This window comes from Perognathus longimembris, chromosome 6 (assembly GCF_023159225.1).
Source record: "Perognathus longimembris pacificus isolate PPM17 chromosome 6, ASM2315922v1, whole genome shotgun sequence".
Taxonomy (NCBI): domain Eukaryota; kingdom Metazoa; phylum Chordata; class Mammalia; order Rodentia; family Heteromyidae; genus Perognathus; species Perognathus longimembris.
In genome coordinates, this window is record NC_063166.1 from 68,671,940 (window position 1) to 68,695,588 (window position 23,649).

General features: G+C 43.5%; 1 protein-coding gene across 2 annotated transcripts in view; it reads left to right on the top strand.

Annotated features, from left to right (window-relative positions):
- Window positions 1–7,867: 7,867 nt before the first annotated feature.
- The window catches only part of Itch (itchy E3 ubiquitin protein ligase), a 75,479-nt gene continuing 59,697 nt past the window's right edge, over window positions 7,868–23,649 (top strand). The window contains exons 1-3 of one of the 2 annotated variants that reach the window (XM_048349032.1): window positions 7,922–7,944; window positions 12,563–12,663; window positions 12,861–12,935. In XM_048349032.1, the coding sequence (XP_048204989.1) occupies window positions 12,616–12,663; window positions 12,861–12,935 (123 nt within the window). In that variant the 5' untranslated portion in view covers window positions 7,922–7,944; window positions 12,563–12,615. Of the gene's footprint in view, window positions 7,945–12,562; window positions 12,664–12,860; window positions 12,936–23,649 lie in introns of both variants that reach the window. The other variant, XM_048349033.1, reaches the window with a different exon arrangement.

The following is a 23,649-nucleotide window of genomic DNA, read 5'->3' on the forward strand; positions in this document are numbered from 1 at the left end:
AATGTGGGTTGACCTACACGTGTTGGGGATTTTGCATGGGCCAGAACCTATGCATGTCGGGGATCTCCAGCCCACACGTGTCAGGGAATCTCCCATTTTTGTTTGTTTGGTGCCAGTACTGGTGCTTGAAATCCCAGAGCTCTCCGTTAGCTTTTTCCATTCAAGGCTGATATTCGAGCATTTGAGCCATGGCTCCACATGTGGCTTTATTGTGGTTACCTGTAGATAAGTCTCATGGACTTTACTCCCCTAGCAGGTCTCAGCCTCCTGAGTAGTTCAAATGGTTTACTACCCCTAATTGTTAGACTCAAAAGGTGCAAAGAATAAACAAAGAGATAGCTCAACAGCAGTGCAGATTTATTTGGATGAAAACCTGTTGTGGCAGCTCAAACTAGAGACACTCTCACTCAAAGGCAGGGCTATTTGTGGTGGAGAATTGTAATGTGATCTGATGGTTGGTAAAGAGAACAACTAATGGTGAGACATTCACAGTTGGGCAAGGGAAGGAATAACTGTGTATGTGTGTGAGAGAGAGAGAGAGAGAGAGAGAGAGAGAGAGAGAGAGAGATACGGGGGTTCTAGTAACCCAAATTGGGTACAGGAAGTAGAGGGAATGAGGCAGGAGTATTTGTAAATCCAGGCACTGGTCCCAAGCCTCAAGACAAAGGACACCTGGCTGTTCCGACCTAACACTGACCACTATTTGGAAACAAGTAACATACAGGATACCCAGTTGAATTTGAATTTTATTTATTTATTTATTTATTTAATTTATTTATTTTTTGGCCAGTCCTGGGCCTTGGACTCAGGGCCTGAGCACCGTCCCTGGCTTCTTCCCGCTCAAGGCTAGCACTCTGCCACCTGAGCCACAGCGCCCCTTCTGGCCGTTTTCCATATATGTGGTGCTGGGGAATTGAACCGAGAACTTCATGTGCAGGAGGCAAGCACTCTTGCCACTAGGCCATATTCCAGCCCGAATTTGAATTTTAGATAAGGAAAAATTTTAGCCAGAGGTGGTAGCACATGCCTGAAATCTAGCACTCAGGAGATGAAAGAAGGAGGGTTGTAGGTTCAAGACCACCCTGGAAAACATAGTGAGACCTTGTCTCAAAAAGAATTAGCAAAAGGTCATATTTAGGGTAAAACAGTATCTGTTGATCTGTGTTTTGTTGTTGTTGATGGTGGTGGTGTTTTGTTTTCTTTTCGTTGGGCTGGGGATCAAATCCAGGGCTTTGTGGTAGGCAAGTTATATCTATTGTTTATCTGAAATGCAAATTAAACTGAATATTTGATATTTTTATATTCTAAATAAAAATTGCTATCTTGAGACCAGGGACAGAACTGTGTACCTCATTTTGTGGATGAGGAAACAGCTTCAAAGAAGGGAAATAATGGAGCTCAAGCCTCAGGTCTCAGCAGTGTCTTTGCATTCAGATCTCAGGCTCTCTGAAATCTGTTTAGTGTCTTCTCCATGAACACACAGCTCTCCAAGCCTCCGCTACCTCTGGCAACTGAAAGCAGAGCAGCTCCGAGGAAGGAGATAGCAAGGAGCATGACTAAGTGTTCCGCGGGGTAAAGCCAGTCAGTGACAGGCGGCACGTGGGCTGCTGGGGTTTCTCTCCCAACTCCTCCCAGCTCTGCAATGCTTCCTTCCCTCTTCCTCTTCCATGAGTCCTAGGAAGCTCCTTCCCTTCTGGGTGGAAGGATCCCTTCAGCTTCTGCCCTGGCAGAGCTGGATCAGGTTCTGTCTGATCTGGATGTCCTTGAGAGAAGGAAATGAAGGTGGCTTAAGGTTCTCCCAGACAGGGTTTTATTTTGGTAAATTCCAGGTCAAGACTGAGATGAGCTAAGGACCAAGGAACCTGGGAGCAAGAACCACCCAGCATGAAAGAATGAGGAACTGGCCTGGCTGGGATATGCTGCTTTACCCAACAGTTGGTGGACAAGTACCACGGACCTGGATCTCCATTCTAGAAGGTAGAATCTATTTTTCTCATACGGAAGCTCAGGCAATGTGGCCCAAGACTGCCCTGGCAGTTGCTTTTGCTGCTCTTTCCTCTGCCCATCATTCTTCCTGAGGCTTGAACTTTGGGCCTGGGCGCTGTCCTTTTGTTCAAGGCTAGCACTCTACCACTTGAGACACAGCATCACTTCTGGCTTTTTCTGTGATTCATTGGAAATGAGTCTCACAGATTTTACTGCCCAGGCTGGCTTTGAACCAGGATTCTCAGATCTTAGGCTCCTTAGTAGCTGCCACAGATGCCCGGCTGCTGCTGCTGCTGCTGCTACTGTTTGTTGTCGTCGTCGTCATCATCATCATCATCATCATCATCATCATCACCATCATCATCATCGTCATCTTCCTCCTTCTCCTCCTGCTCCTCCTGCTCCTTTTCCTCCCCTCCTCCTCCTTTTCCTTCTTTTATAAATGCCACTACTGACACTTGAACTCAGGGCCTGGGTGCTGTCCCTTAGTTTTTCTGCTCAAGGCTGGCATTCTACTACTTGAGCCATAGATTTACTATTGGCTTTTTGTAGGTTAATTGTGAAGTGCCAGATTTTGAAGTCAGGCCCCACTTTACCATGTGAATCCCACCTTACCACATGAACCCCATTTTACCACGTGAACCTGAGATAAGCAGGCCCTGTGAGCAGACCCAGGACAAGCCCATTAGGGCCCAGCCGGTCAAGAACTCTAACCACTGGGAATACTTAACTCTGACCACCCCTAGAATGCCTCAAACCCTGAGCCAATCAGATTTGTACCTGTGTCCTAATCTTGCTTGTTTGAACACCTGATTGTTGTAACTTTGTTTTTTGCCTTTATAAGCCATGTGTAATGGCAGCTCGGGGCTTCCTCCTAACCTCCGCTGTGTCGGTGGGTAGGACATGGCCCGAGTTGCAGCTCGCTTAAATAAAGCCTTGCCTTGCTTTTGCATTTCGGAACACCTGAGTCTCGGTGGTCTTCTTGGTGGTCGTCATCTGTGCGACTTGGCACAACAATTGGAAATAAGAATCTCATGAACTTGACCTCTCAGGCTGGCTTCCAACCATGATCCTCAGATCTCAGCTTCCTAGTAGCTAGAATTACATGTGCAAGCCACTAGTGTTTGGTTATACACTCTAAATTTTAAAGAAAAGCTGCACCTACACAATCATGATACTAACAGATAATCTTCCTTTAGACTTACAGAACTCAGAACATCTGGTGACCCTCATATGACGTCAGAATGTAGAATTCCCTCTAACCTCATTCAGTGTTCTTTGGAATACTCATCAAACTAACATAATTCATGTAAATTGTTGTGATGTTTAACTTGCAGACAAGCAGTATGTTTCTAACTAGTCTGAGGTCAATGTTGATATGTTCTGGCGAAAAGGGGGAGGGGAGGACACATGTGCTGGTTGAGAAGACACAGGCCATTGTGTCGTCTTCCTGTTTCTTGATCCTATGCTCTTCCTTTCCTGCTCTATAAAAGCCCCTTTGTGCCCCTAAGTCCTATAAGATGAGACTCTGAGGCAACAGCCTCATCTTCTCAGGAAACTAGCTCTTGAATAAAACTGATTGCCTTCCTACTAACCCAGAGTACTGGCTTTCCAGTGACAAGTAGCAGGGTAACGGCAGGTTGTTGACTGGAGGACTGGATCTTTGATCTGTGTGCTTCTCAAGTTTAAATTATTAACTCCTGCTAGGTACTGCTTTCCAGATTAGAGCTAATTTACTCTGCTGCCATCAACAGTGCCATAGTCCAGTGTTTTTCCAAGTGTGATTTCTAGGCCTCAGCATCACATGGAAACTTGTTAGAAATAATCATTCTTGGACTTGATCCTAGAACTTTTTGTCTCAGAAATTCTGGGGTTGGAGGTATAAGTTAGTGTACAGTGTGTACCTAGTATGCAAGTGCCTGGATTTAATCCCCAGTGGGGAAAAAAGAGGGAAGGACGGAAGGAAGCAAGAAAGGAAGGAAGGAAGGAAGGAAGGAAGGAAGGAAGGAAGGAAGGAAGGAAGGAAGGAAGGAAGAAAGGAAGGAAGGAAAGAAGGAAATTCTTAAGGGATTCTAGAAGTATTGCTCACTGGAAGAACATTTACCCAGCATGTTTGAGGCCCTGAGTTCAATCCTGAGGTGGGGGTGTAACACCCAACAATCTGGGATTTAACAACTCTCCAGAATCTAATGAATCTCTTTAGATTCTGATACTCTAAAATTTTGTCCCCCCCCAAAAGATACATTTATAGAAACAAAATAGTATATTTTTTAAAGCATATGTTTGTTTTAAGTGAACTTTACTAATCTATTATGTAAATGAAGATAAATTATGAGGCAGGAAAAGGGGGAGCAGAGGTAAATTTTATTTGAAAGTGAGAATAAGGTGCCAAGGAAAGTGAAGCTACTACCCAGTTGGTATAAGGCTTCAATTAGGACTCCCTGTTGGGAGAGGAGGACTTATGTCCCAGAAAGTCCTGTCCACCTGCTTCTCAGGTGATGGGAAGGAGGAGGAGAGCACAAACTTGCAGAGGCAAGAGAGTGAGATGTGGAACTTTGATAATCTACTTGCAGTGCTCACAGGCACAGGGTTCTGGTAGGCTCATGGTCCACCTTACCCCTAAGTGAGGAGTGTTCAGGCTAGCACTTTACCACTTAAGCCACAGCTCCACTTCTGGCTTTTTGGTGGTTAATTGGAATCTTACAGTCTTAACCACCAAGGATGGCTTTGGATTGGGATCCTCAGATCTCAGCCTCCTGAGTAGTTAGGATTACAGGTGTGAGCCACTGGCACCCAGTTAATTACTTTAAGATTTTAATATAGTGTACATTATCCTATGTTAGTTGTATGAGGAGATTTCACTGTGACATTTCCATATATGCATTATCTCATCAACCTCAACCCCATCATTCTGCCTTAGTTCTTCCTCCCTTCTTAACATAGTTTATTACCAGGCATAGATGGCTCATATCTACAATCCCAGATACTCAGGAGGCTAAGACCCAAGGATGGTGGTTCAAAGCTAGCTCAGAAAAGAAAATCTGTGAGAATCTTATCTCTAATTAACCACCAATAAGACAGAAGTGGAGATGTGGCTCAAGTGGTAGAGTACTAGTCTTAAGGGGAAAAACTGTTCAGGGACAGCACTCAGGTCGTGTGTTCAAGCCCTAGAACTAGCACACATATACAACACACACACATAGACACACATACACACACATACACACAAAGTGTGCAATGCTGATACCCTTCCCAGAGCTAGGCAGGCACACTGGGCAGGGTAGTCTACTGAGTTTTTATCCCAATCCTAACTGTCCCTTCTCCGTGTCAATGCTTCTATTCTAAGTACAATTGGTTACCAAGGTGATGGAAGAAAATACAAAGAAGTTAGAAAGGGGCTATTCTTTAATTCTTATGAAAAATTTACATTTTTCTCTTGGCTAGGAGTGGAGCTGGGAACAGGTGGCTGACAGTTACAGTTGGAGGAGGTTGATAAACTCAGTGGAAAGTTTCAACTCAAAGGGGTCTTATTCTTTTTAACTCCATTGACAAAGATTCATTCCCCGGATATGGCTGGCTAGTCATAAGCAGCACACCTGGTAGTTACAGTTTGTTCTTTAACTCTGTTGACAAAGATTCATATTCCTAACATGGCTGGCTGATCAAAACCAGCACAGATGATAGTTACAATTGAAGTAAAGAGCAAATAATTCCAGGAAATAACAATGCCAAGAAATATCAATATACACTGGTGAATGATAACAAGAAGGAGGAACTTTTGTTTGACAGAAAACACAGCTTTTTCTCACAGGACTAAAAATTTTTTTTGCTTATTTATTGGTGCTCCTACTAGGGCTTGAACTCAGGCTTCTCAGACACTCTTTCAAGACTTCTTGCTTGTGGCTGGTGGTCCAGCAGTTGAGCTATACCTCCAGCCCACCTTTTGCTGGTTAAGTACACTAGTTTCAACCCACCATCTCAGCCTCCTGAATAGCAAGAATTGCAGACATGAGCCACTGGCTTCTTCTTCTGAAAATTAAAAGCAATTTAAAATTGGTTTCATTGCTTTATTTTCATATATAAAATACTTTAACCACAAGAAATCCATGGGCTGGGAATGTGGCTTAGTTGTAGCATGCTCGCCATAAAGCCCTGGGTTCAATTCCTCAGTATCACATACACAAGTGGGTCAAGTGGTAAAGGGCTAGCCTTGAGCAAAAGAAGCTCAGGGACAGTGCTCAGGCCCTGAGTTCAAGCCCTGGGACTGGCAAAAAAGAAAAAAGAAACCTAGGGGTTCTCCTCCTCCCCCCGACCTCCTGCTACCAGGGATTGAACTCTGGTTCTTCTGCTTTCTCTTGATTTTACTTGAGCCCTACAGTGAGCCCAGATTTTTGCTGGTTATTATTCAGAGATGAGTTTCTTGGACATTTATGCCCCAGCTTGCTTCAAAATGCAACCATCCATATCTTAGCCTCTTGAGTATTACAGATGTGAACCACTGGACCCTGGCTAGGAATCTGTACTTTTAATAAGTTCTCCTAAGGCATAAGTCAGGAAAGAAACATTGATACGACTTTTGAAAATGCAAGTGATTTTCCAGATGGTAAAATACCTTCCTTAGGAAAAGACTAAACAATAAAGCAAAGGCAATTAATTACTGAGCACTAAGATGAAGCTCGAGTCACTACTTACTCCATTCATTCTCATAAATCATTCCATGATGGAGGCTGAGGATAGACTTGAAAGCAACTACCTGTTATGTGGTTTATGCATCTGTAAAATAGGGATAATAACAATACTTCTCTCATTGGTTTGTTGTGAGATTAAGGAAGCTAGATGCTTAGCCTTAGAACCATATTGGCACCATTAAGCTGTTGCCATCATCTCTAAGAAAACCCTGTCAAAGATGAAAAGATTTGAACTCAACTCCAGAGTGTTCCTGGACCTGCGGCTTGAACTCAGAGTCTGGGAGCTCTTCCCGAGCTTTTTTTCTTTCTCAAGGCTAATACTCTACCACTTGAGCCATAGCTCCACTATAGGCTGTGTGTGTGTGTGTGTGTGTGTGTGTGTGTGTGTGTGTGTGTAGGTAAAAAAGTCTTACCTGTTTGGGCTTCGGACGACAATCCTCAAATCTTGGCCTCCTGAGTAGTAGCTAGGATTACAGTTGTGAGCCACCTGTACTTGTATGTGTGGCTGTTTTGTGTGTTTTTTTTGTGTGTGTGTGTTGTTGTTTCTTTAATTTGTGTATCTGTTTTGATCAAGGTTAGTGCTCTACCACTTGAGTCACAGCTCCATTTCTGGCTTTTTGGTGGTTAAGTAAAGAGGAGTCTCATAGACTATCCTGCCCTGTCTGGCTTTGAACCAAGATCCTGGGATCTCAGACTCCTGAGTAACTAGGACTACAGGTGTGAGCCACAAGGCCCCTCAGCCCTTCAGATGATTCTGGTATAGTCTAGAGTTTGGGAACCACAGTCATAATCTTTTAGAAGTTCTGGTGGCTGAGGAAGGAATGAGGGGTGGAAGGAGGGAAAGAGGGAAGGAGGGAAGGAAGGAAGGAAGGAAGGAAGGAAGGAAGGAAAGGAGGTAGAGAAGGAGGGAAAAGAAGAAAAGAAAACAGGAGGAAGGAGAGAGCGAAGTAGAGAGGAAAGGAAGGAAAAAAAGGGAGAAAGAAGAGGAGGGAGAGGAAGAGAGAAGGGAAGAGGAGAAGGAGGGGGAGGGTAGATAAGGAAAGCAAGGCAGAGGATGCTGTGTGCACCTCAAAGTCCGTCTCACCTGAAGGTAAGGAAACCCTTTGGCTAGCTGGCGCGCAAGACCTGCTGGGGCTTGTAGTCCGAGACGCCCCCGAGAGGAGGCGCCTGCGCACTGGCCGCTAGCTCGCTCTGGTCGCTGTGGTCGGGGCTCGGGACCGGCTGCCATCTTAGTCGAGGGACTGAGGAGTCGCCGCCGCCCCGAGTCCCGGTAAACACCCGCGGGCGGACTGGGGGTAGTTTCGGGGAGAGGAGAGAGTCAGGTTGAGAGGACTGGTAGAGAATCTGGCGTAGGAGAGTGTGGCGCGGGGAGTCGGGACCCACCTCCGAGGCTGCTCTTCTTCTCCCCTCTGAGCCGGCGCCCATGGGGGGCGCCGGGAGCTCCGGCTGGTGGCCGGGACTGGGCGCGGGGCGGGCGGGCGGGTGGGGTGGGGGTGGGGGGCGGCCAGCCGAGCCCAGCGAGCCGCCAGCGCCTGGCCGGGGCACCTGGAGCCCCCACCCCCCGCGGACCCAAGTTGTGAGAGGCCCGGGCGGTGGCGGGCGTAGGCAGGGTCCAGCCCCGCGCCCCTCAGCCGCGCCTGGCGGCCACTTCTCCCGCCGTCCGGCCTAGGCGCGGGGCCCAGTGGCCGCGGCCCGCCCGGGCGACGTGGCCCAGCGAGGGGCGGCGGCCGGGCCCACCTGCCACCTGGCTGGTTTTCCCAAGACTTTTCCGAGCCCGGGCTCGCGAGGAGGGCCCCTCGCCGAGGCGGCCTCCCCGGCTCCCCTCTGCGGTCCTTTTCCCTCCATTGTCCCCCCGCGTGGTGGTCCCGGCCCAAGCGCCCTCCTCGGCGCCCGCCGCCGCCACCGCCACCGCGGCGCCGACTTTTGCAGACGTGGAGCTGTCACTGTCCTTGCTCCGTGAGTGCGCTTTTCTAACGTAGAAAATGAAGTAGCCGAGAACCTGCTCCTAAGGTCGAAACACGACGAGGTCCTGACTTTCCAGCAGAGAACTCAAGTTTCCACACTTAGTTCCCGGCCGAGACTTTAGAGTTACAAGGGTCAGCGCATCCGAAGTAGGCGTTGGGCCTAAAGTTAAGAGATGTTACCAGGTGCACTGACAGACTACCTGGAATTAGCGATTTCCCCCATTACTCGTTTTCTTGGTTCTATTTATATACTGATCTTGTTGCATTATCAGCCATTTGTTCAATAACAGCAGTAAACTTGTTCTGAAGCGGGGTGGGGGTGGGAGGGAGTGATATGGGGGGGGGGCGAGGAAGGCAAATTTTATTTGAAAATTGAAGAACACAAGCCAGCAATTATCCTACCGTTGCTCCTAAGTGTAGACATATCCTGCGTCTGTTCCTAATATATAATTCGATCTCAAGGAAGTAGGTAAAGGTAGTGAGTGTATTTCCACTCTCAAAATTGGGAGAGAACTCGGTTCTTATCAGAAATAAAGTTCTTATGAGAAATCTGGTGAGGTCCCTGGAGCAATTATTTCATTTGTCAGCTGTAGAAATGAAGGTGGAAATAAATTCTCTTTGTAATAGTAAGCATACAAGTTTATTTTTTGGGGGGTGGGGGGCCGTGAATCATACATGTGTATATCACTCCTGGGGCTTAAACTGGGCCCAGGCTTTGTCCCTGAGCCTTTTTGCCCAAGGCTAGCTTTCTACTAGCTATAGCTCCACTTCCAGCTTTTTGGTGGTTTATTGGAGATAAGAGTCTTATGAACTTTACTACCTGGATTGGCTTCAACCTGAGATCCTCCTATCTCAGCCTCTTGAGTAGCGAGGATTACAGGGGTGAGCCGCCGACACAGGTGCCTGGCCTCAAAAGATAACTTTACACTTGCTAGAAGAGAGGGGGGAAAAAACCTAAATAGCTATGCTCTCCAAATTTGTCCATTCGAAAAATTGGGAAAGGAAATGGAGCTGTGGCTCACTTTGTTGAGCAGAAGAGCTCAGGGTCTTGTTCAAGCCCCAGGGCCATCACACCACACACACACACACACACACACACACACACACTAGCTTTTTAAAATAAAAATTCTGATGCTCATAAAGGAGGAACCCAAAGGTGCCAATGCCTATGTGTCTCTGATCATATAGAATGATATTTATCAAAATGAACTTCAGGAAATGGAAATGAGAAATTTTTTTCTTTGTTCTTTTCTTTTCATCTTGTTTGTTTATCTGTCTTTAGGAGGGTAAGGGGGGGCATAGAAATGGAGGGACAAAGGGTGAACAAATGCTGCAGTGGTATTCACTAGACACTATGTCTTGTGGGTGGGGATGGAAGGGAAATAATTGGAGAGTGAAGGAAGTGGTCACATTGTCCAAAAAGAAATCTACTCATGGGCTGGGAATATGGCTTTTTGGTAGAGTGCTCGCCTTGCATGCATGAAGCCCTGGGTTCGATTCCTCAGTACCACATAGACAGAAAAAACCAGAAGTGGCGCTGTGGCTCAAGTAGTAGAGTGCTAGCTTTGAGCAAAAAGGAAGTCAGGGACAGTGCTCAGGCTCTGAGTCCAAGCCCCAGAACGGGCAAAAAAAGAAAAAAGAAATCTACTCATTGTCAGGCCCCCATGGCTCATGCCTATAATCCTAGCTACTCATGAGGCTGAGATCTAAGGATCAGGATTAGAATCCAGCCTGGGCAAGAAAGTCTGTAAGACTTGCTCTAATTAACTACCAGAAAACTCGAAGTGGTCCTGTGGCTCAAAGTGGTAGAGCACTAGCCTTGAGTGGGAAAAAAGCTCAGGGATAGAGTACAGGCCCCCCTATATTACCTTTTTAATAAAAATGTTTAAAAAAACAAATAGAAGTTCCAGGGTTTCATTTCTGATGTTGACTAGTAGGTCTGAGTTGGCTGCTACCAATTTTATATGTAAAATATACCATAGATAATTCTGATGTTCTTGGGACTTGAAACAATTATATGGACATACCAAGGACAGCTCAAAAATCAAGACTGAGGATGTAGGCCATTTTTTTTTTTTTTTCTGGGAGTTAGAAGAGGAAACAAGATTTGCCTCTGAGTTTCAAGTTTGGTCATAATAAGTAGGAATATAACAAGTAGGGAAAGGGAAGGACAGGCAGGCAGATGAAACACTTTAATGCCAGATAAACATCCAGACGATTATGGGAGGAAAAGGAAGTAGAATGAAGGAGAGTGTTGTCAGATATGAGGTCAAAAAGGTAAAAAAAGAGCCAATTATATAGGAACATTCTTTATGTATAATGCTAGAAACTATTTTGTTAGGGCTGAAGATTCTTATGGTAGGGAAGTGTTGTGAAAACGTGTTTGGAAAGATGATTCTGAATGGGCAACAGTGGCTCATACCTATAATCCTAGCTTCTCAGACTGAGGTCTGAGAATCTCCCTTTGAAGCTATTCCCACAGATTAATTCCAGAGACTATTTCCAGTTAACCAGCAGAAAGCCAAAAGTAGAATTATGGCTCAAGTGGTAGTGTGCCAGACTTGAGCATAAAATAAGAAGCTTGAGGCCTTGAGTTCAAGCTGAGGTACTAGTACGCATTTGTGCTACACACACACACACACACACACACACACACACACACCGCCCACGGAAAGATGATAAAAGTGAAAGGGCAGCAGAGAAACAACAAAGCCTTACCTTGCAAGGAGGAATCATTTAGCCAATCAGTGCAATAGTGTTATAAGGAAACCACTAAGACTAGTCAGGTTAAAGGGTTCCTCTTCTGTTAAGGAACCCATTAACAAATCTGAATAGAAGTCTTGTGGTGGTGACACACACCTGTCATCCTAACCACTCAGGAAGCTGAGATCTAAGGATCATGGTTCCAAGACATCCTGAGCAGGACAGTTTGTAAACTCTTATCACCACACCAATTAGCCATCAAAAAGTTGAGACTAAGAGCTGTGGCTGAAATGGTAGGGCACCAGCCTTCAGCAAAACTTGAGCAAAAAAGCTAAGGGACAGTGCCCAGGCCTTGAGTTCAACCCCTATGCCAGCATAAAAAAAGAAAAAAGCACAAAACAAAAACCAATCAAACTTGTCTCTTGTGAGCAAATAACTATTTGGATATGTGTTTATTTGTGCATACGTGTATGATATATATGCTAAGGCTGTTCTAACTTCTTAGTTTTCCATTAAAAAATATTTTTTTTTACCTAAAACTAGTTAAAAGTCAGAGCTAGACTAGAAACCAAATTTCACAACCCTAGTCTGGCATTCTTCAGTTTACTAAGGTGTATGTATGCTATTTAAGTATGTATGCTATTCTAGTATTGGACCAGGAAGAATTTGTACTCTGCACCTCTTAAATATTTAGGCAAGAGTTTAGTAGGTAACTTTGGCTTGGGAGTGAGTTTTGTTACAGTTATTCTGGCTTAAGAAATTTGTATTAGTATTGATAGAAAATAGTGATTTTTCACCCAAACCCCTTTTTAGGCTTTTGGGATTAGTTTCTTTCATGTGAATTCAGGCAAAAATATATATGATTATTATTTTCGTATATTTCTAGTGTCTATCGAAATTATGCGCTCATAATAAGCAATCAGTAAAGGCATGTGGTTGTAAATGATACTGGCTTTGAATCAATGTAAATCAGCAAAGGGACTCACAGAATTGAATTGTAGCTTTCTCTGGTTGGGAGGTTGGCCCTCAGCTAAAAAAATGTTAGGTTACAAACCATCCTCATAATGAGAAACAGTACCCAGAAGCTATTCTGGCCCCTGTCTTCCTCCAGTATAGCAGTGCACTGTCCTTGTGAAACTGCTGCCAACTCAGCTCTTTTGCTGCTTTTCAGAACTGATTATACCCTGATCCTTGGAGTGCTTTTTCTTTTCTTGTCTCTAGGAGCCTCCAACTTGCAAGAAATGTCCTTACAGTTACCCTTGTAGGCAGAATGTATGTTTATAATGGTCATCTTCATTATGTTACATAGCTATCATACCAAGGTGGGTATGATCCCATACTGTGTATGAGCTGTTTTCTCCTAACTTGTCCACTAATCCTGTCTGCTCCATCAAAAAAAAAAAATCCCATAAATTGATTTTTTAGAGACCTGCCGTGAGGTTCCCAAGGTCATCACAGAGCTTGTGTGTTTAATAACTATAGAAGTGATGTGTTAAGGGATCTTTTTTCCCCCTCTCAGGTAACATGCATTTCACAGTGGCCTTCTGGAGACAGCGCCTTAATCCAAAGAAGTGACTTGAGCAGAGAAGTTCAGGTATGGTGACATTCTTGTGAGAGAGTTTTGGGGACAGGATGGTGCAGAGAGCAAACCCTGGTCACATAACTGCTGTGGGAATGTGGAAAGAGCAGAGTGTTGATGCTAGCTGTATCATTTGATTAAATAAATAGGCAGTATCTACTTGAATCTGAAACCTATAGTCTCTTCTTCCAGGATTAATTTGTGAGCCACACTATATCTTAATTTGGGTTCTCTGATTTTTTAAGTCAGAATCATTTTCATAAATCCTTTATACATGCACAAATACTTTTTGCACTTGTGCTGGTTTATAAATATTTATCTCTGTAAATGTGTTCAGATTTGTGCATATGAATCACATTATACAAGTGGAAGAGTTAAAAGGAAGGCAATAGCAGGTGCTGGTAGCTCCCACCTATAATCCTAGCTGCTTTGGAGGCTGAGATCTGAGGATCAAGGTTCAAAGCAGGCAGACAAATCCAAGAAACCCATCTTTAATAAGCAAAAAGCTGGAAGTGGAAGTATAGTTCAAGTGGTAGAATGCCAGTCTTGGGTGAAAAAGTGAAGGAAGACTGAGAAACCCTGAGTTCAATCCCTTGTACCAAAAAAGGGAGGTGGGGAAGATGGTACAGGCTATATAGTAAAGGAAGAAGGCAGCTTCTCTTTTTCTTTTTTCTGTTGTGGGTATTGAACTCGGCTTGGGCACTGTCCATGAGCTCCAGGGCTAGCACTCTACCACTTTAAGCCACAGTGCCACTTCCAGTTTTCCGGTGGCTAACTGGAGATAAGAGTCTCATAGAATTTCTTGCCTGGGCTGGCTTTGAACCTTGATTCTCAGGTCTGTGAGCCACCAGCGTCTGGCAACTTTTCATTTCTTAATGATGATATACTACCTCAAAAAAGTAATACAATGGGAAAATAATTCTGTATACCAAATAACTTTATTTTATTTTATTTTTGCCAGTCCTGGGGCTTGAACTCAGGGGTTTGAACTCAGGACCTTGGCACTGTCCTTGAGCTTCTTTTGCTCAAGCTAGCACTCTACCACTTGAGCCACAGCGCCACTTCTGGTTTTTCCTGTTTATATGGTACTGAAGATTTGTATGCAGGGCTTCCTGCATGTTAGGCAAGCACTCTACCACTAAGCCATGTTCTCAGCCCCCCAAATATCTTTTTCTTTTTTTTTTTTTTTTGGCCCGTCCTGGGCCGTGAACTCAGGGCCTGAGCACTGTCCCTGGCTTCTTTTTGCTCAAGGCTAGCACTCTGCCACTTGAGCCACAGCGCCACTTCTGGCCATTTTCTGTATATGTGGTGCTGAGGAATCGAACCCAGGGCCTCATGTATACAAGGCAAGCACTCTTGCCACTAGGCCATATTCCCAGCCCCCCAAATATCTTAAAAATATTTCTCAAAGTATCTATTTCACCCTGAGTTCAGGAAATCTGGGGTCTAGGCATTTCTCATCACTAAAATTAGAATCTTGAGAAACTCAAGTCACCCTGAACTTTTATTTCCTCATTTGTCTATTGAATGTTTTGGATATGATCTTTCAGATTCTCTCTCACTTGGTGATTATAAATCTTTATGACTTGTGTGCTGACTCAGTTTTTTAAAGCTCTGTTCACATCCAGTGTTGGACTATGTATCAGAAGTAAAAGTTTTTGTTTTCAACATTGGCAAAAAGACTTGCAGGAAACCTAGCTCTTGTGGCTTAAGCTTGTAATCCTAGCTAACAAGGAGGTTGAGATCGGAAGCACTCTGTTCGAATTAGCCCCGGAAAATTTATCTCCAATTAAGCCAGAAGTAGATGCATGGCTAGAGTATTAGTCTTGAGTGCAAAAAGTTATGAGACAGCACCCAGGCCCTGAGTTCAAACCTGAGTACAGACATGCATACAAAAAAAGACTTATAGGGAACTAAGTGTGTGTGTGTGTGTGTGCGTGTGCGTGTGTGTGTGTGTAAGTTTGTAATATTCAACAGGCATTTATTGAACTGTTTTGTTAGTCCTGAAGAGGATTTAAGTATACAGTTATTGCTGTTTTAAGGATTTTGTGTTTTGTTGTCAAGAAAACAAACTTGTTTGCCAGTAATCATATTGAACAAGGTGCCATGTGCTGCAATAAAGATAGCATGGCAAAAAAAAAAAGCATGATATTGTAATTTAGGATATTTCAGGTTTCTTGGTGCCTTTAATATAACTATGTAGCAGAGACTTATAACCAAAAAGCAGTCCCTGATAGATGTGGTGATATACACCTGTAATTCCAATATTTGGGAAGGAGATGTAAGTTTAAGGTCTGGGCAGCATAGCCAGATCCTGTCTCCAAAACAAACAGAAAGGGCTGGGAATGTGACTTAGTGGTAGAGTGCTTACCTAGCATGCATGAAGCCCCGGGTTTGATTCCTAAGCACCACATACGCAGAAAAAGCTGGAAGTGGCACTGTGGCTTAAGAGGTAGAGTGCTAGCCTTAAGCAAAAAGGCGCCAGGAACAGTGCTCAGGCCCTGAGTTCAAGCCCCAGGACTGGCAGAAAACCACAAAACAACAACAACAACAACAACAACAAAAAACCCACAAAACAACAGCAACAACAACAAAAAAACCCAATCCTGGCTCTTAGACTTGTAATTTTTTTCATATTTAGATACTCCTTATCCTTGTAGTTATTCTACCCTAGGAAATAGGAAACATTTTCATACTATATTATCACCTTTTTTTTTTGTACCAATACTGGAGGGCCTTGTGTTCTTGCTTAGTTTCTGGTTCTTAGATGGTTAATTGGAGATAAGAGTCTCACAGATTTGTCTGCCTGAGCTGGCCTTAAATCGTGCTTCTAGGATCTCAACCTTCTGAGTGGCTAGGATTGTATGTGTGAGCCTGGACTTATATCATCATTCATAGTATAATAACTCATCTGTATGCTGAGCTTACTTTGCTCCAGAAATGTCTTAACCATATGTCAGTTATAGAGCTTTTTTTTCTTTTTCTTTTCCTGCATTGGGTTTGAACTCCAGGCCTGGGCACTGTCCTTGAACTTTTTTGCTCCAGGTTAGCACTCTCCTACTTTGAGCCACAATGCTGCTTCCCATTTTCTGGTAGTTAATTGGAGATAAGAGTCTCATGGACTTTCCTGCCCAGGCTGGCTTTGAACCTTGATCCTCAAATCTCAATCTCTCGAGTAGTTTAGATTGTAAGTGTAAGTCACCAGTGCCTGGCTTGAAACAGTTTTTTAGGCAAGAAAAACTTCACAAGTACTGTCTGTCTGTAGGTGAACTTGAATTTGCTTTTTAGTCATTGTTCAAATAAAGACTAGATTCTAAAATGTAGTCTTTTTTTTTGGCCAGTCCTGGGCCTTGGACTCAGGGCCTGAGCACTGTCCCTGGCTTCTTTTTGCTCAAGGCTAGCACTCTGCCACTTGAACCACAGCGCCACTTCTGGCCGTTTTCTGTATATGTGGTGCTGGGGAATTGAACCCAGGGCCTCATGCATATGAGGCAAGCACTCTTGCCACTAGGCCATATCCTCAGCCTAAAATGTAGTCTTGATAGCATAAAAGATGTTAGGAAAATGTATCCAATGCCTAACATATGAAACTGTAACCCCTCTGTACATCAGTTTGACAATAAAAATTTTTAAAAAAAGATATTAGGAATCATATTATGTCAAAGAATCATAATCATATATTGTATGTGTTAGAATTACTGCTAATTGGCAGTATAACCATGACCAATTTATTTGGTTTGTGCCTTAGTTTCTTTATCTGTACATTAGTAGTAATAACCTCTGTATCCACAAGGATCATGTGTTTTTGCTTGAACAAAAACTTGGTCATAGAAAGCATGAAATATTAATTTTTTTCGTTGCTATAGAGACACTAAGTAGATAAGCCATAACAAGTCAGGGATTCTTGTCTAGTGATTTCAAATGTTTGGTCCTCCTGCCCTTTTTCCCTTCCTTTTTCCCTCCCTTTTTCCCTCCCTCCCTCCCTCCCTCCCTCCTTCCCTCCTTCCTTCCTTCCCTCACTTCCATTTTTCCTCCCTCCCTCTCTCCCTTCCTTTTTTCCTTTCTTCTTACCTTCCCTCCCTCCTTCCTTCCTATTTCCTCCTTCCTTACTTCCTCCTTTCTCCTTCTTTCTCCCCTCCCTTCCTTCCCCCCTTCCTTTTTTTTTTTTTTTTTTTTTTTTTGGTGCCAGTCCTGGGGCTTGAACTCAGGGTCTAGGCATTGTCTCTGAGCTTTTGTGCTTAAGGCTTGTGCTGTACCACTGGAGCCACAGCTCCACTTCCAGGTTTTTTTGTGTGTTTTGTTTCTGTGCTTAATTGGAGATAAGACTCTCATGTACTTTTCTGCTGTAGCTGGCTTTGCACTTCACTTTTCAGATCTCAGCTTTCAGAATAGCTAGGATCACAGGCATGAGCCATAGCACCGGCTTTTCTCTTTCTTTGTGCCAATACTGGGGTTTAAACTTAGGACCTTGAGCTAGGTAGGTTCTCCTATGACTTGAGTCACATAACATGCCTCCAGCCTCTCTCTCTCTCTCTCTCTCTCTCTCTCTCTCTCTCTCTCTCTCTCTCTCTCTCTCTCTCTCTCTCTCTCTCTCTCTCTCTCGTGCTCATCTCCTGGGGCTTGAACTCACTGTCCCTGAGCTTTTTAGCTCAAAGCTGGCACTCTACCACTTGAGTTACAGCTCCACTTTAGCTTTTTTGGTGGCTAATTGTGGATAAGAGTCTCACAGATTTTTCTACCAGGGCTGGCTTTGAACCATGATCCTCAGATCTCAGCCTCTTGAGTAGCTAGGATTACAGATGTGAGATACAGGGGCCCAGTTTGACTGAACTAACCTAGGGAGGAGAACAGACAATGTAGTCTGAATATCTTTTTTCTAGAGAAAAGCTAGGAATCCAGATTTTATAAGAAATCTTTCTTTTTAAATGTTGACAACTTATACATTTATTGTATTAACTGTGGGCCAAACAAATCACCATTGTGGTCTTGTGGCTTGCCACTTTGCAACCTCTGATGGGGCTTGCTTTGTATAGCATAATCCTTGTTCTCTGTCTTAGTCCTTGTCCACATTAAGATTTAGAACAGTTCAATCAGTACCTCATGGCAATCTCGTACTGAGTTAAGTGAATGGGGAATAATTATTAAGGCAAAGAGAAGAAGATAAGGTATTCAAAAATTGGCATTCAGAATGCAGACAGTTACAAAGGCAGGAATGTATTTAAACTGGTGGTAGCAGTACATTGAATAGATTAATTGGAGTTTAAGAAGCTTTGTGTGTGTCCAGTTTTAAAAGAAAGTTTGGAAAAGTTAAGAAAAGACCAGTGTCATCTTTTGGGGCAAGTTTAAGATTTGCTGGCTGATAAAATGGTATTTTATTGATTTTGTGCCAGTACTGGGGCTTGAACTCAGGGCTTTACACTTTTCACTTAAGGCTGGTGCTCTGTACTTGAGCCACAATTCTAGTTCTGGCTTTCTACTGGGTATTTAGAGATTAATCTTTCAGATACATCTGCTGGCCTACCTATGAACCATGATCCTCAGATCTCAGCCTCGTAGGTAGCTAGGATTACAGATATGAGTCACCAGTACCTGGCTTAATAAAATGGACTTAAGGAAGACTTATTTGGCAATATTAAGGTTGAGATGCATTGAGACCTGGCTGTGGAGGCAGTGGGAATGAAAAGAAAGGAACAAAAGTGTAAGTATAAGAGACAAACATATATCGGGTACCGTGCCTCATGTCTGTAATCCCAGCTACTCTGGAGGTGAAGATCAGGATTGCATTTGGAGCCAACCTGGCCAAAAAGTTAAGTGAGATTTCATCCCAACAACTAAAGTAAAAAAAGGGTAGAATATGGCTCTAGTAAGTGCAATGACTTGTATTCAAAACTTAGTACAGAAAAAAAAGAAGGCAAAACATTTATATTTAATAGAGACCTAGTTTTGAAAGCTTTTTCTATCTTTACTGTTGCACACTGATATAGAGTGAAGATAATCATTTGTATAAGTTATCCCTCTTTTTCTGTTTTGGATATGCTTCATATCTCATAACCTAAAAACCTTCCTTAATGATGATTCACCTTCATGCCCTCTGAGTTCCCAGCTTTCCCAAGTAGAATAGAAAAAAGGAAAAATTAACAGTAGTCTAGCTGCTTATCACATTTATACTTATGGGTTTGAGACTGTGATAGATTCGTTAGAGTTTAGTTATAATTTTTTTGGGGGGGAGGGGCCTGGTACTGGGGCTTGAACTCTGGGCCTGGGCATTGTCCCTTAGCTTTTTGAGCTAAAGGCTAGTGCTCTATCAGTGGAACTACACCTCTACTTCCTTTTTCTTTCTTTCTTTTTTTTTTTTTTGGTGGTTAGAGGAAAGAGTGTCACATGCTTTCCTGCCTGGCTGGCTTTGAACCACGATTATCCTGACTGGCTAGGATTACAGGTGTGAGCCACTGGTGCCCATCTTAGTCATGGAATTTTTTAATTTACCAATGTTTGGAAACACTTGGCAGCTTTTGCTTTTGGAAAAGTCATACAGCTTTGCTGTAGAAACTTTACTCAATAATTCATGATTCAGAATGTTTAAAACATGGTAGATGTTATAGAAAGGTAGAATGTTTTTTCTTTATACCTCTGTGTGATTTTTATGATTTCATTTTCACAATCTTTTTTGTTATTGTTGGTTGTGATCATGGGACTTGAACTCAGGGCCAGGGTGCTGTTCATGAGCTTTTGTGCTCAAGGCTAGGGAGTGCTCTACTACTTTGAGCCACAGCTCTACTTCCTATGATTTTATTTTCATCAGGCCTTTTGTTCTGTTTATACTTTCTTAGGAAATTTTTCTTGATATAAACAGAGGACTTTTGAAGAAATTCTTGGTTAAAATATAAAATGGCATTGTTATTAATTAATTTATTTTATTTTTGTTTTATAGTACTAGGGTTTGATTTCAGGGCCTTGTGCTTGCTTGTCTTGTTTGCCTTTCTGGTGCTCTTCTAGTTGAGCCATGCATTGAGCCATGATTTTTGCTGGTTATTTTGGAGGCAAAATCTTTGCATTCTTTTTTGCCTGGGTTGGCTCTAAACTGAGATTCTTAGATCTTACCCTCCTGGGTAGATAGGATTATAGGCATGAGAAGCAGTCATCTAGCTCATATATATATATATATATATATATATATATATATAATTTTTTTTTGTCAGTATTGGGGTTTGAAATCAGGGGTTCATACTTGGTTTTTTTTTTTTTTTTTTTTTTTTTGCCAGTCCTGGGGCTTGGACTCAGGGCCTGAGCACTGTCCCTGGCTTCTTTTTTGCTCAAGGCTAGCACTCTGCCACTTGAGCCACAGCGCCCCCTCTGGCCATTTTCTGTATATGTGGTGCTGGGGAATCGAACCCAGGGCCTCATGTATATGAGGCAGGCACTCTTGCCACTAGGCCATATCCCCAGCCCAGGGGTTCATACTTGGTAAGCCAGTATTCCACACTACCAGTCCTGCCTCTTGTAATTCTGAAAGGCACAAATATGTGTTTTAATGATTTCAGGGATTTATATCTTAATTTTTATTTCATTGTGTGATAACTTTGATTTTTTTTTTTTTTTGGCAGTAATGAGGTTTGAACTCAGTGGTTTGCACTGTTCTACTTGCTTGATAAACCTTGATATTACTTGAGCCATGCCACTAGCCTAGCTTTTTGCTGGTTAATTGGATGGAAAAAAAGTCCTGTGGACTTTTTTGCCTAGGCTGGCTTCAAACCTCAATCCTCTAGGTCTTATCCTTCTGAGTATCTAGGATAACCTACATGAATCTGGCAGTTTGTCATTGTAAGGTTTATTAAAGTAGGTAGCCAATAAAGAAGAACACCACATGGTATTCAGGCCTGTTGGCCTGTGGCCGAGATGATGCATGGCCAGAGAGAAGGGCTGAACCACTGAAGGGCCATGCCTTATCTATGGATAGAAGGTATGGCCAGGTGGATTAGATGTGACCTCAGAGAAGGGGGAGGTAACTGCCTCTAGGTGTGCCAGTTACCTAAGTAATGCAGATACTGGGTAAAGACTTAAACAGGGGGGGGGGGGGGGGAGGGGGGGGAGTGCATCTGCATAGAGCCTTCCCTGGGGTGGAACTTACAGTAAGCTATTTTTGTTCTATTTTGTTCAAGTTGTTTGAAGTGTGAGACCTCTTTTTTTTTTTTTAATGAACTCTGAATATAAGTCCTTAATCAGGTATGTGGTTTGCAAGTGTTTCTTAGCTTTTTGCTTGTCTCTTTGTTAACGTCTATCTTTAGAAGTGAGTCTTTTTTTTTTTTTTGCTATGTTTATATGTGTGTTTCTGTACAATAACTCAACTATGTTGCCTCTGTTGGGTTCTATGCCCTGAGCTTACATAGTCCTACCTTAACCTGCAGTGTAGCTAGAACTACAGGTACATTTATGCCACAGTTCTATAATTTCTATTTTTGATGAGGTTCACTTTTGGTTTTATTCTTTCATTAATGGTACTTTTAGTGTCTTACCTAAGAAATCTCCGCTGGACTGGGTAATTCATTCCCTACCCCGCCCCCCCCCCCCCCCCCCCAGATTTCCAGTTGTTTACTTGTGAGAACAAATAAAATGTGTGGTATATTTCTTTCTTTTTTTTTTTTTTTTTTTGGCCAGTCCTGGGCCTTGGACTCAGGGCCTGAGCACTGTCCCTGGCTTCTTTTTGCTCAAGGCTAGCACTCTGCCGCTTGAGCCACAGTGCCACTTCTGGCCATTTTCTGTATATGTGGTGCTGGGGAATTGAACCCAGGGCCTCATGTATACTAGGCAAGCGCTCTTGCCACTAGGCCATATCCCCAGCCTGGTATATTTCTTTCTTTGGAATATTTTTATTCTAATACTTTTTGGGTGCAGTCAAAGTAAGTGATCTCACTAAGATAATCATGGGCCAGGCACTGGTGGCTCACACCTGTAGTCCTAATTATTTAGGAGGCTGAAATCTAAGGATTGCAGTTTGAAGCCAGTCCGGGCAGGAAAATCCATGAGGATCAATAGGGGAAAGAGGATGAGAAGATGGCCTGTGTGCAGGAAGCACTTGAAACAGCTGGAGCTCCACAATCTATCTATACAGATATTGGTTTCAGAAAAATTCAGTTTACAGTCTGCCCTGGCCCACGTGCAGCAGGCAGCCAATGAAAGAGAACTGGAGCACAAAAATCTTGCTAGCTGCCTGCAGGCTTTGCAGCATCTTGTCACAGAGCTAGAGATGATATTGTTTGCAGTTTCTACTACTTAAATTGAGACAGACAAGCACAATCTAGCGCTCATTAAAGACCTAAATAACATGGAGCTGCAACTCTAGAACACCAGAAGCTATGATGGCCTGGAGGAAGAGGACACTGAACTGCAGGAGAGACTAGGAGTGCTCCTGACACAAAAGGCTGACATGAAGATCAAAATTCATGTATTACAACAAGAACTAGTAGAGTGGACAGAGTTGGAAAAACAACTAGACAACATGAAAGAGTTGGTGACAATGTGAAGTTGAAAAGACACCTTTGTAGAGGACCTGAGGGTGGAGAGTCCCAGATGGAATGAGAGGGTCCAGCAGCTCTTGGAGAAGATGAACCAACTGAGAGAGGAGAAAAAGCAAGGGGTGAGGCAGAGACCAACTTGTTAGAACTGAGAAAGCAGCTATCAGAGCTGCTGTCCCCATAACCCCTGTGGCGCCATCTCAGATGAAACAGCAGTTGCAGGCCCAGACCTACCAGATGCAGAAGGAGCTCTGGAATCTGGAGGAACAACTTCACATCTAGATACAAGAAAACCAAGAGCAGCTGTGGATACTGGAAAAGAGGCTGAGGAATGGAATCAGCATGCCAAAGATTGATACAAGATCCTTGAAACAATGGGAAAGGAACACGAGACCATGAGATGCACACTCATACACAACCAAGAGCTGAAAAGCAGGAGTAGCTCATCAGCATCCTGCACTTGGAGCATCAGGTGAAGAAACATCTGCAGGGGAAGCTGGACCAGCTAGAGGAGAAGTTAGGAGAATGGAAAGAGATGGCTGAATTAAAAGAGCCAAATAGCTTAGAATCTGCAGGAGCTGCATGACCAGTACTAGCTCAGTTGCAGGAGCTCAGAGCCACCTGTGAACAGCACATGGCCTCCTGTTAGCAGCTGACCTCAGAGAAGGAGGCCCTGCAGCAACACCTGTTGAGGCAGACCCAGTTGCTGGAGCAGCTGAAGCAGGAGCAGGTGCAGAGCAAGTTGCTCTGGACTGGTGGTGACTTAAAAGTGGTAGAATGCTTGCCTTGCATACACAAAGCCCAGGGTTTGATCCCTCAGCACCACATATATATAAAAGGCCAGAAGTGGCGCTGTAGCTCAAGTGGTAGAGTGCTAGCCTTGAGCAGAAAGAAGCCAGGGACAGTGCTCAGGCCCTGAGTTAAGCCCCAGGACTGGCAAAAAAAAAAAAAAAAAAAAAAAGAAGAAGAAGAAAAAGGGGTGAGGAGGTGACTCTACCTGATGTGACTGTCCCAGAAGATGTAGACAACCAACAAACCATGTGGGATTTTTACCTTGAATCTCTATCAGCTGCTGAATCAAAGAAGATGAAGCTCAACCAGCAGCTGCAGGAGCAGCAGGTTCACTGCAGGTACCTGTCTGTGACTGGTGTTTTACCACTTGCACCATACTTCCAGGTCTTGTTTTTTAGTCGTTAATTATATTTTTGCTGGTTAAT